At 40.1% G+C, this 19,941-nt stretch overlaps 1 protein-coding gene and 1 long non-coding RNA gene across 21 annotated transcripts in view; one reads left to right on the top strand and one right to left on the bottom strand.

Annotated features, from left to right (window-relative positions):
* The first annotated feature begins 2,127 nt into the window (after positions 1-2,127).
* LOC147758250 (uncharacterized) lies at positions 2,128-4,968 on the top strand. Its single transcript, XR_015326401.1, has 3 exons — positions 2,128-2,570; positions 2,751-2,823; positions 3,662-4,968. It is a non-coding gene; the product is annotated as an uncharacterized LOC147758250 (long non-coding RNA).
* A 3,804-nt stretch (positions 4,969-8,772) lies between these two features.
* The window catches only part of LOC111243391 (phosphatidylcholine:ceramide cholinephosphotransferase 2-like), a 49,464-nt gene continuing 38,295 nt past the window's right edge, over positions 8,773-19,941 (bottom strand). For 17 of the 20 annotated variants that reach the window (XM_086986507.1, XM_086986440.1, XM_086986558.1 and 14 more), the window contains 2 exons: positions 16,532-17,935; positions 8,773-12,644 (listed from right to left, as the gene is read on the bottom strand). In XM_086986507.1, the coding sequence (XP_086842633.1) occupies positions 12,483-12,644; positions 16,532-17,794 (1,425 nt within the window). In that variant the 5' untranslated portion in view covers positions 17,795-17,935 and the 3' untranslated portion in view covers positions 8,773-12,482. Of the gene's footprint in view, positions 12,645-16,531; positions 17,936-18,394; positions 19,905-19,941 lie in introns of those variants that run through there. The other 3 variants (XR_002670454.2, XM_022788886.2, XM_022788875.2) reach the window with 3 other exon arrangements.

Here is a 19,941-nt window from a genome sequence, read left to right as displayed (position 1 = left end):
AAAGGCTGTTTTATTTAGACGATTTCAATACTTCCTGGGGTTCGATTCAATTGAAGCTCTTCAAGTACACAGTCACTTATTAAATATAGGAAGGAGGAAGTTAAAGTCGATTGGGAGGTTTATGCAATTAGATCTGACACTTTGAATTATTATATTAGTAAATGTAGCAAGCCAGCATCAGCGGTAGTCAAGGAAAACCTTATAATTTTAAGAGAGACGGTCTCTGGAAACAAATGCCAAAATCTTAGTCCTAAGCAAATGGTCATAGAATTTTTCTTGGTGTCGTGTCTTTGTGGATAATTTTTATGGCACCTGAACGCATTTCACATGCGGTTATGCTAAGTATTTACTATCAAGTTAAAAAAAAACACACACACACACACAGATTCAGATTCTAAATAGTGTATCGTCTGATTATTCATTTAGCCGCTGTGAGGGGTATAATGCTGTTGCAATAACGTAACGTCCGCTGAAGACTCCAAGTATCAGATAGTTATGAAATCGTTTTTAATAATGTGCATATATATCAGGTTTTATATATTTTTGTACTGACACAGTCAATGTATCACTTACTCACAGCTTCGCGTTGGAATCCAAATGCAGCCTGTTGGACGTCTGGATGTCCTGGGTTCGGGCACAAGTAATTCCGAAAAGTGCCATCAGGATTTTTTATACAATGTTGCTTGCTGTTGTTGTTTTCTTATGTCACTTTCATTGGCAGGAGCAGGTGTAAACGGTTCTCTTTAAAAGGTGATAAGCCTGATCTATTCAAAAATTTATAAATAATAAAAATAATAGTAATGCAGTTGTTTTTCGGTAACTTAGTGCTCAAGACCATTATTTTCACGGATAAAAAGAGAAAAAACCCACCGCTGTTAGGCGTTTTTTTCGTAAATATTGTCGTTAACATTCTCATAGCCACCAAACGAAGTCGCTTAGGAATCATAAGCGGCCGAGCTCACGCCTCGGATTGGCTACTTTCGATAAGTCGATAAGCGGCGCGCTTTTTTACGTTTTTCGAAGGTTGTCAGTGTCGAGACTACATGGCTCATCCGTTCCAGCTGGATGAAAAATTATTGTTGCTGTTAATTAATATTAACAGGTATTTTAGTTGGGAGTCGAGAACATATGATCTCGCAAGTTGATATATCATTCCCTTCAAATGAAAACAAATTTCAAGTGACTATGTTCGCTGTATAAATGAACTCTTCTTGAGTGACGAAAGTGTGTGCGTAATTGAAAAACTCAAAAATACTACATTATCACTAAACTTGATTTTCCATACTACGAATGTAAGCTTGAATAACGATGCATGTGAGAAAAAAAACTATCTTTCCTTAATTCCATTCGATAAATTGCTATTACCTGCTGTGTAGTTTCCCGATCTGTTTTTCATTGTCGTATGAAAATGACCTTCGGCAAACGCTATCGACCCCTTTCTAGTTTGACGAGGCCTAGGAGCACCCGAAGGGTTTTAATATAGGTGTAGGCGTCCGCATATGTTGTTCATTGGTGTACGCGAAACTTTCTTTCCGGTTGTCTCTAACAAGTTGACATGGGTCGACGATAGTAGAGATAACTGAATTATGCCCTTCATTCACAAATCAAGCATTAGTAGGATCACTTGTCATCATGATGCACCTGAAAGATATAGTAGCCTAGAGATTCAGGTAACTCGTGGCTAGTTCTTTAGCGTAGGGTTCTTTTTTCCTCGTTGAAAACAAATTACGCCAAGAGTAAATGGGCCATCCTTCGTTTCGGGGAACTATGCTACATCACGTTAGCTCTCGGCCTGTTTTTTTTTCTGACCACGAAGCAAGTTAATATCTAATCAGTTAGCAGTTGAGTTTTGCGAATGAAAAAAATCAATTCCACTTCATGTTTCCTCACTTGCTAAACACATCCACCAAGTTTTTAAAGGAAAATATTAAAACATTCATCGAAGTTGGCAAGCTACAGATACTTCAAGTGTTTTGAAAGATCCTTAATACAAACGTTTCGTCTTTTCCTTTCATTTAAGAAACCCTAAACACTTCCTGCCAGCTTTATCAAAAAATGATTACGTTTTTTTGTCTTCAACATTGAAAGAGCTTAGCGATTATCTTGTCAGAGCTGATAATCTAGAACTGTTACATCTCATTTGCGTCTTAGCTTCTTGCCTGCGCGGCTTATATCCAGGAGTTTGTATCTTCATTTTATTGAAACCCGGACCACTTTTAATGCAAATATGATTTCTGACCAATATAGTTTAATGTGGCTTTTTACAGACGCCTTTACTTGATGTTCCACAAACTATAGGCCAAAACACGAGTCCACGACTAGCATTACTTGCTATTTATCCGCTTGTCGTCACAATGGCCATATAAAGTAATAGTTCTATAGCCAAGCCCTTTTTAACATGTATTATATACAAATGCTAAGCGCGTTCTTATTTAGCAGTAATTTATTTACCTTGAAATCCAATTGAGCGGATTGGTTTAGAGGTCAAGCTCTGACAGATTTACAGAGTAAAACCAAAAACTAATCAATTAATTGCTTTTATTCAAGCCCTACTGTTTGTTTGCTAAGTGGTAAGTTATTTTGATAGTGTAAAATATCAATACTGTGATTCGATCCTTTAACGTATACCTTCTCGTTAGACTATTTGCAGACAATTATTACCAAGCATGTATTTAGCTGGTAAGTTTAACGTAATCCTGTTATATAATCGAAAATTTATATAAATAGATATATATTTTCCTCTTTCTAAGATACACATTTATCCAGAAAGTGGCAAGTGTGTTACCGTTCGGTGGCTTCAGCTGGGCGTTCGTAAACATTACGGTAAGTAATTCTCTTATCCTTGTTTATTTATCTTTTAAAGCACACCTTTATCGACATTCGTAAATATTACCTATCCTTGTTTCTCCATATATATCCATTGTCATTGATAGTTTTTATTGTCTAGTTACAGTCGAGGTTCCCGTGTCGTTTCCGGCCCTTTTGAGTTGATTAGCTTGATCGGGGACTAGTTTTAGATAGATTCAAAGATAGAAAAATTCTGATGGAATATGTCAACTGCGTGTCAAAACACTAGTAACGAACACTTTTTTTTTATTAACTATTTAAAAAGTTACATCTAGAGTTAGCCTTTGACCTAATTATCTCTGTCCTGACTTGCAACAATTGTCGCCATAGAATATGCTCTATCGGTCACGTAACTACTGTTTACTTAAACTCACTCAAAGTTACCAATGATGAAAAAAAGGCTTTTAATTGCGATGACGCAGAGATTTATTTTCGCTAGTGATTATTAAAGCATAACCGTAGGTAACGTTAGCTCTTGGAAGTGGCACGACAATTACCATCCATGAGGTTCTTTGTTGGAAAATATTGACAATCACTTCGTAAAATGGACTGAACGATCTCTATTTCCAAGTTTGCCCACACTTTTCGGCCCTCTTTCATTCGAGGGTGAAAGAGTTCAATCGTAAATATTAGTTCGAAGCCGATTATTTAATACCACTCTCTACGGCATTGTGGTGAATATTTCACATTTACCATATGCTCTCTGTATGTGCAATATATTATTATAAATAGGGTGGGTTTCACACGCTTGTAGTATTTCATAAGCATCAGAAATGCAACTGCCAAGCCGTATTGAATCTCTCTCTCTTTCTAGATGTGGTTGTTTTCTGTCGAGCACACAGGGCCAGCAGCTCACATGACAATACCCCGTCGTGTTCGTGAAGATTCTGAAATTGGTTTTCAACTCGGATTGACTTGCCATCACTTCACGTTTCGTGCATGAATCGTGCAGCTTAGAGTGCACGACAAAGTCAAAACAGTTCGGGCCGACATTGACTGTTGACAGGTTACCAATTAATCTGCACGCGTGCGAACGCGAAGCAGCGATTCCTGTCTACTGCTATAGAACAACAGCAAAATTCTACGGCTTTTGACAAACATACATAAGGAAAAGACTTCATGAAGTGATTTTGAGAGACCGCATTTATGCAATGAACTTATGAGCCAGAGCGCGGAGGTAAATTGAGGATAGAATTTAAGTATTTTTCCACTAGCACACGTTCCTAATAACACAAAGCTGCTGAGAATGGTATATGACAACCGCTCAGTACGACATGCCGATTAAGGAAAAGCCGAAGGTTCAAACAAAGTAAGGGGGGTGCGACCAATGTTTATAAATTTGACAAATGTAATCAAAACTTTGTTACGATATCGACCGACGCTACTTGCTAACCTATCTCCAATGACGCTCCTGATTTTTTTCAAGCTGGTCAATGATTCTACCTTCTGGTTGTTGTCTCCTTTGCTAGGGCTTTGTAGTGGTAGTTTATGCAGTTTGCTAATCAAAAAAGATTGCATTAGGTACTACACATCGATAACTCTGCCTGAACTACTCAAGTTATTATATTTTTACATGCTTGTGTATATATGTGCCAAAAATACGCCTATACTCTAAACTGCACAACTACCTTTTCATGATAGCTTGATTGCCTAATTACGGTAAATTTACAAAACCAGTTGATCGATCGATCGAATTGTCAAACTACAAGCACCGTTGGCTTTTTGACTAACTGAAAATGGCAGTAAGTGCGCAATTATTTCCTGCTATAGACAATGAACAGACTTCATGAGTTCTTTTTATAGTCCTCTTTATTCTATATTATTATTATATAGTTATTTTTTTTTATAGCTGTTTTGACAAATGTTTCGTTATAATAAATAATAAGTTTAATTCAACAATATCAATCGTTAGAGAGAAATTAATATTCGGAGCATGTTCATGTGTAGATATATACTTAGTCACACTGCTGCCAGGATAGAATGTCGGTCCTCATAGCTATATGGATATATATCACGTATAGTCGCAAGCATTACTCATTTATATTATTTGAACAAATGTCATATCCATTTGTTTCCCTCAAGCGCACAAATAGACACAGATATCATTTTGTAGCTGCCTTATTTTTCCCTGATACTTAGAATCAATCAGGCATAGTAATCCGTGCTGGCATTCAAAATAGAACAGATGCTGTTTAGCCCGTATTTGACAGAATTTATTGTGAAACTTTGGTCATTGGAACTTTGAATTTTTAGAATTTCACAGTTTGTATGAGTAATACTTTGTTAATAAATTTAACCAATCCTATGCCAATATATTTCACACGTCAGAGCCAGAAAAATGACAATAGAAAAAGTAACTGAATGCCCATCTTTACCATTGAATACCACAGGAGAAATTTCCGAATTTTTAAAAGTAAATGGCCTTTATCACCTGAATACATTACCTCAGCGGTATTCCTTAACGATAAATGGTAGCAGATGGTTCCTGTTCTCGTATATTGTTCGCGTGTGTCGTTTCTATTACGGGAAACCCATTCTACAAAAAAGGCTAATCCAGTTTTCCACCCATGTCTTGAGTGGTATACGTCTACTTTACGACAAATATAAGTTACATTTTATCAATATTTTCGTTTCTACAAGTTCCCTGACAAATATATAATGTCATAAGATTTACGTAGTTTCGAGCAGTTTCTTCGACATATCGGCTCACATGTTCACAATATGCATCAGTTACAATCGTTACCATTACTATTATATATTAATATTATTAAAACGGCTAGTATCTTTGCCCTAGAATCATGACAGAGCTCTCTCGTTGACATTCCTAACTGACATATATATATATATACACGTACACACACATATACACATAGGCTGTACAGAAATGTTATAAATACGTTGTAGTTAGTATCCACTATAATATGCTGTTAGCGACCGTGACTGTTATTAGCCCTTTATGTCCCTAATCGTTCATCGAAACACATTAAACTCTTAACTATATACGAATATTTTTTTGCAGTGATATCGCATCGCGCGCATACCTGGTTATCTCACAGTGCAGGGCACAACTCGTTCGGTTCGCGTATGGGTATCTGTGTCCTATAAGTTTGAAAGTTTCAAACTAACAATGACGTATTGATGGCTCAGACAATACCGAAAAATTGCAATACTACCTTAGCTTTCTCATATTTGTACTAAATAGATTGCTCCTATACGAATAGATGACAGCCAGCCAAGCGTCTTTTCATAACATCGACAACCATTTTGTCCTAGCCGCTTATTGGTGCTACATGGGTATGCATGCCTACCACTGCTTAATATCCGAGTGCACCTAGACAGCCATGTTGGTACACGATAGTAGAGAGAAAAACGCAATAAAGTTGTTTATCGTCTACGATTCTCGTATCGTGTTGTCTAAGATAAGACCAAGCATATTTTGATGTCGGTTAATTGTTTTCTCAGCGGAATCACCGAGAAAACATTTCACAATTTCGTGTAATTTTTGTTAATAGATTTTATTTTGCGGGTAAAGTTTTCTAAATTTAATATCTGTTATCCAATTGGCTTACTGCTTACATTTGATTAAAGTACAATTTTGAGATATGCAAAGTCTGATTTACCACTGTGAGCGTCCTTCACCAAATATGGTATCTTCTGATCGACTTCTGTTGGCATTTTGCAATGTTACCTTCTTCTTGTTTTTGGCAAATGTGTACGGTGTTTGACGTTTTCAGAATCGCTTTTTAGGCTGGTTTCAACTCACTTGTTTCCGTGCCCCACGGTAAAGTGTGTACTCGTATACATAGATCAAACAGCTATCACTATCATTTTCTGTTACGGTAGAGCCACACAGACTGGACTGTCTCTGTGTATCTATCTGATACTGATGATAATGCACTCGTTATAAAGAGATCTAGCATGTGTTATTCGCACGTGTGTTATATACTGAAGGCAATAGAATAAATGGCTTACTCATGTATCGAAATGGTATATCCTAGTGTGCTTTAGAATAAAAGCGTTCAGAGCCACATTTGACACAGAGTGATTCGCACACACGTTTATAGTAAGGGCCCAAGAACATTATAACAATACTTAACTCACTTAATAAGTGGAAGAGCAGATCTAAGAAGCTGCAGGTAAGCTTTCCCAAGTTGCAAGCGCTCAAGCATTTTTTATCAGCTGATAAGTTCTGATATTCGACTTTATAACTTTAAGGGAGCCAAAACGCGATTCATTATAATACAAAGTAGTACCACTAGTTCAAAGCTTTTGTTTTTCATTACGGTTCGACCAAACTTTCTCGCCCAATGTTTGGCCACTGCAAACGGTCCACCATGATATATTTTTTCTGGTAATGCAAACCGCCCCCTATATATAGTTTCCACAGAACTTAACTCTTAGTTTCCTTTGCGCGAATAAAACTACAGCTACAGAAGCTAAAACAAATAGAAAAAAAAAAACAAGAAAAACGTTTGCATCCAGTGTAGTTCCTAATGTCCATGTTACAGAATGCTGCACACACGAATATTACCTATATTCACTAGACATTTGGCTAAATATATTCCGCAGCACGGAATCGAAGACAGCCTGTTTCTAACAATGTGTTAACATAATTTCATTCATATGAAATTCAACTTCGCATTGATCAGACTCTAAGCGAACGCCAAGTTGACGAGCGTTGTTTATTTCTTCGTTAACTCTGTCATAGCATCACTTCTTCATGTAGTAGTTCTCTCATGCTCCGTAGTCTGGTAGAGCTTGCATCTCTGTAGGTAGGGCATTCTTGTCCATCAACGGCGAAATAGAGTCAGTACGAAAAAATTCCGACGAAACCTAAATAAAATTTAGGCTAGTCAAATATATGATACGGTAAGTAATGTAATATAATGATTGCTGGACAGAAGTGCGCCATGATACCACCGGCCAGAGCCAGCTAATGTGCTCAATTTAAATAGTAATTTATTAGGGATACATGCTCGTCGACTTTTTTTGGTCCAACAGACTACTTTTAGGTTTTCAATACTTACAGCTACCTTCATGAAAAATCCTAGACAAGAATGGGAAACCTAAGAATTTTCGTAAAACAACACGAGGCTTCAGGCCAGGTTTTCTAAATGTAGTGTTACGATAGAACGGTTTAACACACATATGTATTTTGGTTGAAATAGGTATAACTCTCCGCAATGCAATATTGACATACTGCGCAAAAGCTTTACGTACGAAAGAATATAATATGGGAACCCTTCTCTTTTAAGGATTCCCTGTTGTCCTTGAGCCCTTAAGTGGTCCGCTAGTCCATATACAAAATAGAACATCGGTCTTATTTCACATTGTAACAGTCTTTTGCCTCTTATTATATGTATAGTTTGCTATTAGGAAAATTGTTATATGCTGAGTGCAGAACAAACGAATTTTTGACGCCGACTTTCTATTCACGCAAAAGATTGCACAAGCAACAAAGTCTGGGCACGATTAAGACCCTATCATATAGAAATATAGGCTCTTCTAGTTTAAAAGCCGCTCAAGACAATCCTGTCGGAGTTGAAAAGTTGAGTAAAATGTGCCTTTCGACTTACCTAATCATATCATGTTGGCACTCCCGGCTATAGGGTTTTTGCGGTACACGCAGCACCTCAATGGGAGTTGTTCCGGCAGCTTTTTGATGTAGACAAAATAGGACGAAGTAACGTGGAAAGCGCTTTTTTGTCTCTAAAATTTGAGCTCAATATGAAATGCCGATGACGACAGCCTTTATAACAAATAAAGAGCTTGATATCTGATCAAAAACAGAAAAATGTATTATTTTCTCACTCTAACATTAGTGTAATTTTTGTATTGTCAAAAAAAACAACCAATGTTGTCGTAGCGCAAGCCAAAAGCCGACCAATTTGCTAAAAAAAAAAAATAAAATCAATACAGCAAATGTTCGAAATGACGATTTTCATCTAATTTATTATGATCAGGTATTTTTCCCACGCACTGAATCTTTCTCGCTTTCTTTTCATAGCTAATGAAACATTTTCTAGACATAATTTATACAGGGTATATCTGTATGTGCTTGTATAGATGACTATTCAAGGGTAAACGCGAGGGTCTGGTAACGTTATATGTATATGCGTGAATTCTAATTTTTTAAAGTGATGTAATATTTTCCTTGAATATAATTGTCAGTTATTACATAGGGTCTTAGCTAAAATAGAGTCAACTCGCAACTCAAGAAGGGGGACAAGGTCTTCGCAGTTTTTCGTTGATGTGGCTATGTATGATCGCATTGGTCGTAATCCAAATTCAGGTGAGCTCTTACAAACGATTTGAACTTATACAGTGGCGTATGTACACTCTTGGCTTTGATCATTCATTCGTCCGTACACAGTGTAACAGCATTACAATCCATTACTAGTCTCTATCATAATTATATTTAACCTTAGAAACGATCTGATTTCGCTGGCAGTTAGCCGCAGGACAGGGTGTTACCAGACAACAATGCTTTGTCATTCCTACGTGCAATGAGCATATAAAAATGAGGGTTGGCAATATATTAGTAGCACAAACAGCTACACATTCTATTATTTCGCTTCGGCGACAGGAAGGCGTTCCGCCAAAATGGGGTTTCTACGCAGACTTTAGAGTCAGTAATTTTCGTTTAATGTTGTCTCACCAAATAGGTTAAAAATGTATCTTTTGGCACATTAAAAGATTAAGTTTTACACGGTCTACTGGAGGACAGATGCACTACTCTTAAACTTAAATCCTGTTCCGTACGAAGTTATGAACGTACACGAAAATTTAGGTGTATCACCCATGAACTTATAAAGCCAATAATAAGTTGCGTGCCTTCACCTGATTGATGCAATTTCCCAGCGATTTTAACATGAAATTGCTGTCGTCAAAATATTTCATCCTTTTATTACCGTCTATTACTATACTCACGTAAGACGCATCACGTCTAAGCAATGTTCATTTAAGTTATGTGAAGAAGTGTCCGTAAATTCTCATCGTTTAGAGTCTTACGTACCTATATATGGCTTTTTCGAAAAGAAATCTTTCCTTGAATTTTATTATTTCCAACACGTTTTTTTTGTACAGTTATGTCTACACCAGACCAAGCCCTCTCTGCACTTCGCTAATCTCATCCTTGCGTTGTCTGTTTTCTTTATGTGTATTCTATGATTTCATGCCATACCCAAAAAGCACATAGTATCCCCTCAGGTAACGCACCGCTGTGTCAGTCAATCACCGTTTATCTTCACCTCTTCAAAAATACAGTATCAACCAACAAAGCAGTTCATCCTTTCATTGTGTAGTAAGGGCAGCGAAAAACAGATTAACCGCATCTCAGCAGAGCGGACCATCTCCATGAACACGCACATCTAGCGAAACGTCAAAGCTACAGCGACTTGTCGGCCGCTGAAACTGCTAATCCGAAGAAGTTTCGTTCTCTCTTTTCAGGCAAGTTGATGTGGATGAAATCTTCGCTCGAACAGAAAGGTTTTTTTCTTAGGCTGCTTTTAAACCTTACGTAGGAATTTCTAGACTGTTTGGTGTTTGGTCCTCGGTCCTTGGTACACTTGAATATCGTTGACCTCTTTGGGCCTGACAATTTCACCGGAAATTCCTACAAAAATTTGAATCAGCAGTGCTGTCAAGAGACCGTTACATATCGACAGTAGCCAGTGAAGAACAAGCAGCATGCGAAGGCTTCGGGCTAGCTCTCACCTTAATAGCTTTTCGCCAGACTATCGAGCCACGATCAAAGCGCCCCTGTCGATCGCCACTAACTACTACATATGCTTCTTCGCGGTTTTCTTCGGTATCGTCTCGATCGAACGTTCATCATTGCTTCTTTGCATCATTTACAGATATTTTTTTACATTTTACTTTACTAATCGCCACATTGTCAATTCGCTGCTACCTCCGTTTTCCTAACGAACGCCAGAAATTTCCATTACAGTCCGTTCATTGTTCCTATACTCATAATTAATAAGCATGTACATATATTCGTGGCGTTTAAATATTATTACACGTATTTAGAGAAGAGTTCTTATTCAAGATGCAAATGTATTGCATTCATAGGAAGAATCCTTGTTACTACCATTTTGATAGTTGCAGCCGCTGTCCTCAATGCAATAGCGTTCAATTGGTATTTGTTGTACAGCTTTTTTTTTTGTCGTTCATTATCTACTTTGACACTCTGCTGGCAGACATGGTTATTAATATGATATTAATAATAGTAAGTAACATTTATTAGTGCCTAGTTTTTCTCCTTACTTAATGGAAAAAATAATAGACTGTGCCACAGATAAGACCACTTCGTCCATTGTCGTTATTCAACGTTTCTATAACTGTCAATACAGTTGCCACTATAGCTCAACGTACATCACCTTTTCGTCAGTCTTCACTAATCTTTCTTTGAGGGAAGGAAGAAATTTTGATACATTTGATGTTGCACGAAGACCATCAGCTTGCTTCCTCTCATGCGTTATCCATATATATATATATAGAATTAATATTGGCTGTCGTAATTTTATCCTGAAGCGCGCATACTAGCCACGAGTAGTCAGCGTAATAGTTAACAGCATTGTCGGCGTTGTTCGTTAAGGATGCCACTCTCGAGCTCTGTGGCGATGTCACCGATCGTCGGATTGTTGTATCGGAGCGCGTCGTTGAGAATTAGTCAAAATAGCTCTACGCTTACCGCTATTATATTACATACACCTCGCTTCGTGATTTCAATACACATTCTCTCTGTCGTACAGTTAGTCATTGTACAATTGTTTATCTTCTGCTATTGCTCATTTGTCTGCCATCAAGTCTTATCAGTCAACGCTGCTGTTATCACCTCTGCGAAAATGAAATCGCGTCAAATTGTACGGCGAGAAGCTTCCAGCGCGAGCCCGCCGTCGGCTATTTCATAAACAACAACAAAGGCACCACCGGCCAGCAGTTCAGTACCCCCCTGTCTAACTTGGATCCTGTTCGCTTACAGCCTCGTTTCCTCTAATAAATTCTGGAATCGTTTTGCAGTCCATCTGTAATTTTCATCTTTTGCCTGTTGTTTGTATTGCAATAATAACTGTGATTGTTTTTGTTCTTTTGCCACCTGCTTCATCCTGCATGTCGAATCATTGTCGACCTCTATAAGCGTCACCGCTTTAACCACCTTGTAATAGCCCTTTCTTCGCCGTCTATGTTTGTGTGTGTTTTGTGGTTGAGGTATCGGGATCGGTGTTATTGTTGACACTGCGGGACACGCTACTGCATAGCTGGCCGGCAGCTTGGAATAGACATTGTGGACGTCCACCTGTTCCTTGTTGCCTATTCTAGAAGTAGTGCTAGTACTATCAGCGTTATCGCAGTCGCTACATCTTCGCATTTTAGGCACGCTGTTGGCTATCGCGTCAAACACAAGTGTGGTACTGCCACTGCAATGGCAGCTTCCGCTGCCCAGCTCGACACTGTTCCTACTGTGAACAGATTCCCCATGTGTATCTGGCTGCTGATAGTGATCGAGGACGATTGTAGCAATTGGACTTTTGGTGATAATCATCTGCATCGGGTCAGTGGTGACAATGCCGTGCAGGTCACGCTGCAGCGACAGGTCTCCCCCTGCGGGGTTTGCGACGGAGGCCTCCCTGCTAGGAGATCCGCGTACGGGGCAACCAACGCCTGGGCCATGGGAGAGGCCACTCGTATTGCCGCGGGACCGGGCCTGTCACGTTGCCTTCGCAGTAACGGAATATCCGGAACCACCAAACCCGACTTAGGTAGCTGAGGGCGCTTTGCGAGGCTAGATGCGCCTGTTTTAACGAATTTAAAACAAGGTAATGATAATATGATTCAGTATGTTGGCCGTACAATGAAGGTTGTCGTCGTAGTTGTTGCCGTCGCCGTCGTCGTCGTCGTCGTCGTCGTCGTTGTTTTGTTGCCCGTGGTTCGCACGATGTAGACGAAAAGACGTCACAGGAAACAAAAGTCCGCGCCGATTGACCGGAAAAGCAAACATTAGCATTATGTTAGTGAGTTGTATCCGCTAGCTCAACGCAGACAGGTATACGGGAATATTCTGAGAGAACGGAGGCCCTTTGCGACAAATCAGCTTGCCATGTCTCTTCGATTTCGCTAAAACAGGTCACTGTGGTCTATGTGTCAAAAAACATGGCGTGTCTAGTAAGAAAGTTGCATACGAAAGCGTATATTTTATACAGAGACGATTCCAACACAATAAGTGACCTGTGAAAATTGAAATCACCAGTGCCAATGAACTTAATCTGCTATCCACTAGAGCACTCGGGCGATCTCCCAAAACAAACGCTAATATTCATATTGCATAGAAGTAGCAATTAATAAGAGTAGTAGTGTTAACCGGACTATTGTTAAACAGGCGCATTCTAAATTGTCAGATCATGTCAGAACACACATAAACACATTGTGTTAGCAAATAACGGGTAACAGTATAGCGCTGCTGCCCAAGTACAGATAGCCACTTTATTAAACCTTTTCGTCGGATACACTGTCCTTGACGAACTGGTGATTAGAAATCTCTTGAAGAACCATGGTACTATTTACCGACATACGTACGAGGCAACGTACAAAACTTAAGCAGCTGAGTTCTAAATAGCCAGCGTGGTGGCTGTGTTTAGGAAAAGTAATTTAGGATAGTACGACCTTTCAACACAGAAACACGTTGCACGCAACCCGGATAAACCCGGCTGGGCTATCAGACCGAGCTCCACCCTGTCCGGACTCCACCCGAAACGTTCCCCGGGGCTATTCCCATGAGAGAACTCACTGCGAAAATTCCATCACTTCACTAGTTCATGGATACCAAACTAAATATTACTTATTATAAACGTCATCCTCGCCTGCACGAACCGCAACCTACCACACCGATAACAATGAGCTCTATAGAAGAAAATCACAATTAAGATGGCCACTAAGAGAATGACGTAGGTCATTCGGAACGTTTGAAACCTATCGTCGTCTGCGCCGGAGTATCGAAATATTCGTTTGGTTATACAACGAATGTCTATGGTTATACACCAACCGAATGCACGCGGATAGCACCTGCTCAATGTGTACAATTTTCAGGACAATTTTTTCTATCACGCATAGCTTCTTGCTTAAAATTCACTAATAGCGGGCTCGGGTTAACGTATGTGCGTGGCTTGACAATTGTATATCTAGGCACTTCGTGTAGCGTGGTTATATATCTAAATGTAAATGAGAGGTATTCTTGACCGTCTATAAGTAGGTCAATATTTCTCAAATGGTTGGCAGTCGTTGCCTTAGCGTCGGTAAGTCTGACCCCGTAAAGAACAGCTAGAAACAACTTACATAGTCTTAACTATAAGTGTTCAAAAAGCAACTAAGTAAAGTTGAGGGTTTTTCGAATTATTTCATCTCGATACTCATTAAAAGGTAGTTTTGATGCCAGCCAATTCAAATATAAGGTTGCGTTTGAAAATGGCTGGTCTACGAGGAAACCTCTGGCGTAATATAACCGTACAGCGTGTCCAGTTAGGCTTAGGTGTGATTGAATACAATTTTCACCTCTGATAATCGCCATTTTTACTCCATTTAATCCCTTTCCATTTTGCCGCAACCCAATAACAAGGATGCCAATTCAACGGAAGGTCATTTGTTTGTTCCTATAGGGTCTACCTCATCGCGTGTGAGAAGCAAAATCAGCTCACGCTACCGATAGCTATACGTAGATCAATTATCGTTCCGCTTGAAAGTGGTCCATTCTGCACAACACTGATCACATACGATTTTAACTCAGACGCACTAGTGAACAATTGAAATTTGTCTAAACTACATATATACGTAAAGTGTATAATTAGGATCAACTAGAATATGCTTGTTTAACACTCGTTTTGCTATTACGTAAGGACCGCCAAGGTCATGTTGGAAATGAGACAACGTGCCTTGTGACCTCGTTTCCAGATAACCTGGAAGACTTATAAAAATTTAGAGGTGATAGCGGAAATAAATGTTACTTACGTTAAGTGCATTAAATTACAGCATACTTATAACATAGCTTCGTGAAAGTGTGCCTCTGTGCTTAACGTAAGAGGAGAATCATGCATGCAATACATGAAGATTTTAAAGATCCAAACAAATTTTCGAAAAGCGTCTTCATTTAATAAGCCCAAAGAACTTTAAATTGCTTCATCATAAAGGCAACATCTTGTACCGAATACGCCATGTTTCCAATCGGGTTTAACGCCGATGTTGTATCAACTAAAACGAACATGTTTGGCAAACGCAAGAACAAAACTTTAGATACGTTATTTCTAAATTATTTGGTCATCCTAGACCAACGTCGGGGTGTCCTTCACCGCTGATGTGAAAAGTACCCGTTAGGTGCCTTCTAAACGCCAACTGAGAGTTCGTTCGGCAACGTAGTCTTAGACGACCTTGCATTCGTTATAAACGGATATGTAAAATACGCAAATTGATGTAGTGTAAGATTCGTCCTGCAGTACGTCGTGATTTCCGTAAATGGTTTCTGTCGTTACAACGACGCGTAGCTATTCTAGGGAACATTAACCAACTCGTCTCTCTCTATACAAAAAGCAACGTATACGCAAGTCCTAAGCCAAATTTCTATTTACGTATTTGGCAGTCCCAACCGTTGAAGGCTTCATAAGTTCTACCGCAGATAGCTTTCCCACTAAACTAAAGTATTGGCCTTCGTCACTGACTTAAAGCTAAGGAAAATACTATTAAACGAAAAGGAAACACATTATTTTTAAATCATTTTGAAAAATCAATCAAGGCATAATCATAAGTTGTAAGAAGTTGAGCCTCAGTATTGCAAATGTTGTGAATCGAAAATTTATAAGGAGACTTTTTAAGCCTTGATTTGCTTTAATGCTGAGTGAACAATCTATATAGAGTAGGAAGATTTAGAGGTAAAGGGCCAAGAAACTATGGAGAGGTTAGCACATTAGGGCGTACTTCGGGGAGCTGTGCCTGCATGCCTGACATACACAAATTTGTGCCTAGTAACTATATCCTCTAAAAACTGTGTTCGCGCCGGTACTGTTTTAACTGTATTGGTTTAACGGTACTGTATAACGAAACCGTGAATACTGCCTACTAGCTTGTCAAGATTATCTGCCGTTTTCGTTACTTCGCGCTAAAAACGAAAGTCGACCTGACTGAATCATGTTTAATGCTCGTATGATCTAGCATTGCTTCGAAGTGAGAATCATTTCCTAAATAAAGTCTCTCTCAGACTTTCAAATAATTTCAAGAAATCAGTAAATCGAAATGCACATAATATGACGGAAGACGGTGGGGATAGCTGCATTGAGTGATGGCGGCAAGATGAGAATACTATCTTTATCTAGATGCGATAGACAAGGATATTCAACAACGCTTTACAGTTATCTATAAGCTACCTCGAGTAACGTTAGATGCAGGTAACAACTGCACCAGCAACGTAACAATTCAATTAAGCCGAAATTGTCGGCCAGTGTATGAACATATTACTCGAAAGAGGTAGGTGCAGGGATAGAACACGCTCCCGATGGCAGATTTGTTTTCTGAGGCTATTCACAACACGGCGAGAGGAAAAAGGAAGGAAAGATGATGCTGTTGATTAAGTGATGGCTCATGACAACAGCCGTCACGACGGGGTAACAACAATGCTGGTCATAAGTGACAAACACTTTACCTCGACGTTGTCATCGGTCGCCTGAGGACGATTGCAATTCCGGTCCGATATGTTGTTTTCTAATACAACAGAATCGTTTGACTCGTCGTGATTGCTGTACCGCTGGTAGACACGCGCACGTCCCGATCCGTGAAGTGTTTGCTCAGCCGACTGCGGACTGTCCGGACCCTGCGACCCGTTATGGCTCGAATCTTCGTCGCTAGCTCTGGGCCCATCTTCATCGTCCATCTTTTTGCCGGTGCAAGCTAATATTCTCGACACATCGATACAACTCCCTTTAAGGGCTGGACAATTATTCGTCGCTGATTTGTCGTTGTTGCTGTTGACTGATTTGGCCGCACCTCCGCGGAGGCCGCTACTTACCTTGCTTGACTGCTGGGCTGCGCAGAGGGCGTGGTAGATCCAGAAGACCCTTGTTGTAACATAGTAACCTAGAACCACGTCGATCGTGTAGTGACCCCTCGCCAATAATACGCAGAAGATCCCGATACTCGATGTGCAAAAATAAAGCAGATGCAACACTCGACAACGCTGAGGCGAATATTCTTTGACAATGAGGTAGCACAACGTGAGAATGAGCGTATGCCCCGAGAAGATGTAGTCACCACAGTACGTATGATGACCGTTTATCGATAAGCCGAATCCGGAGAACAACGTTAGGACACGTGACGCAATCAAACCTAGCGTCGTGTGATTCGATTTCGGCGAACAGAAGTATGTTTTCGACGCCATCGGCACCTGTGTGACAAACATGGTCAGCGCTCGCATCGCATACAGGGCGCCCATTATTACGCATATCCGGCGGAAGACAATCCACCGGTATCGGTGCAGAATGATTAGCAATACGCACGACCATACCGAGGCGATAATGATGATCTCGGACACCTCAAGCGCTTGATCAACGACGGGGAACTGATCGAAGAAGATGTCAGGTAAAGGCGGTACTTTCGTTCGATCCGGGACGCGATCGTGGATGAACGCGAGCACGACCAGGTTGAGCAGGAGGCAGAACACCGCAAAAATGCACGCCAGTAGCGTTTTGCATTTCTCCGGCTTATACCTTGGCTCCGCGCGTTCCGGCGCGGGCAGAGGTATTTGAATGATCGCCGTGGTGCCGTCTGGGCTCTTCTCCCTACGAGAGATGCCGTTGTTTGTGGGACAGTTTTGCGGGGTTTCGCCGCGCAACAATGGCCGCTTCTCCTGGCTGGCTCCACAGCACAGAGGATCTCCACCTAGCGAATGGGGTCCGTTTAGCGAAGACATGAGGCAGCCGTCGCCACGGAATACTCGTGCGAGTACCACGAATTGGTACGCTTGAAAACGTGTCGTGGTGGGGGCGAGAGGTAACAACAACAGACGACCGACGTGGTCACAGGGCTCCTTGGCGACATCGCAGGGCTCATCCTGTAAAGACGAACAATAAAGGCGGAACAGGTTAGAAAGAAAAAATGTTATAGAACTTCATCAGGCAAGATGGTGGCGATTTTGTTGCAACACCCATCACTAGTTATGAAAGCTAAACTTCACTTTTGCTTCACTTTCAGACCAAAGCGCATCGTTGATCAGTGCGTTACGCGGAACTAATAGCTCAGTGTCTAAAGCGTTCTAGCGTGCACAGCACCGCTCAGGTGACTAAGCTACAGCCGTAGAGGTTGTGAAAAGTCGTAACAGAATTAGGCGTTTTTTTGTTATATATATCATAGATAACCGGTCTTGACACACGGAAGAAACTGAAAATATGATGAAGATTATTAACTTTACATCTTTTATTGTTGATAAAGCCGAATTTAACAAAGATAATAGTCAGAGAAAACTGCTCACATTCATTCGGTTTTACAGCTAGCTTATATGCATTTACTTAACTGCAAAGCAGACACACTGCTTGATATGATTGACGGTGAGCTTTACAATCACACAACCCATAAAGAATGGCCCTCAGGACCGTACGCAAATGACTGAAGCAGTAGGTAGTCCTGCCATGCCAGATTTTGTCGCCTTGATGCGTAACTGTTTTGCACAGCAGATACAGATTTCGAATACTGGACAAGATGAAAATTGCTGGATGCGTGCACGGGCACTCGGTGCTACGCATTTTACTCAGGACCCTTCAAGAAAACACGAATTTACCTTTGCCGACCGTACAGAATCGGTTCGTATTGAATCGGCATCATTAACTAGGTTATATGGCAACTGAAATACATCAGTTAATAATTACATCAATAATAACAAACAGCACGTAATTTTGATCGCACCTATAATGGATCAGTGTGCAGAAAAGGGCTTGAATAACACTTTGCTTTCAAGCTAGCTACCCCGGAACCCAGTGCTTAAAATGTTACAGAATTAACGCTTGCATAATGTTCTTCATAAAAATGGAATTTGTCTCGACCGATGTTTATCTGAAACAATTCATCCCATTTCAAATATTACTTCAGAATGAGTTCTTCATTTTTGAATAATTGCATCAATCATAGCTTTCCGTTACACAGTCAACCATGAACCTTTGCGCTCGAAAATCGAGCAGCTCAATCATCCGCGCTTTGCTCAATCCGAGGTGCCCCCGTACTGAGTTTTCTTCGGAAGCAATGCTTTTCCCGCATGCTTTGTTTTGGTATCAGTCAGAGTAGGACTTATTAGTTTTAGTAGTAGTCAGAGTAGGTCTTAGGAAAATATTCCTAAGACCAACAGCAGCCTGATGACCTGAATAACGGTCGAACCATGTAGTTAGCAGAAAAACAAGCGTCATATATTAGCCCTCACTTATCGCATGTCTATAGCAGTGTCGTATAATTGTCGTACCCCAGCGCGATAGGAATTACACAAGCGGTTTACTTTGCTTCCACTAAATATGGTTATGTGAACGGACGGTGTGTAGAGCAATACAGTTAAAAATATATGGCTGAAACAACTTTTCACCTAAGTTATTATCAGATCCATGCTTTCTCCTAAAGTTTGCAAGGCGGCGTGCTACCTAAAAATAAAGCAGTAGTAGGACGCTGTCGACTGGCCGCTAGCGCAATGATGTGCCACATCTGGGATACAAAAAGATAAGGTGGTATTATCTCAAATATTGAGCTCTGTTTTCACAGCTGTGGAGAAGTTGTATGGAAAAGTTGTCATGATTATAGTGTGCTGGCTCTGAAACCACTCCATATATCGCAACGCGACAGCCTTGTCCCTATATTCTAAAGCGAAAATATAATAACATTTTTTTAAATACTATTTTTAGATTTTATTTTTTCACCTTAGCGTATTTAATCAACTATCCAACAAATTATCCACGTGTCAGCCGTAAGCCAAAATCAACCGAAAAAATTGGAAATGCTCGTTCCACATTAAACCCAGTTGTCACAATTGTACAATACACCTGACATATTTTACCGAAGAGGAAATTATGCGTCTCTGTACTT

The sequence above is a fragment of the Varroa destructor genome, unplaced genomic scaffold, assembly GCF_002443255.2.
Source record: "Varroa destructor unplaced genomic scaffold, Vdes_3.0 BEIS01000001.1, whole genome shotgun sequence".
NCBI lineage: Eukaryota > Metazoa > Arthropoda > Arachnida > Mesostigmata > Varroidae > Varroa > Varroa destructor.
Note: the sequence above shows the minus strand (reverse complement) of the source record. Positions and strands in the feature narration are given on the sequence as shown.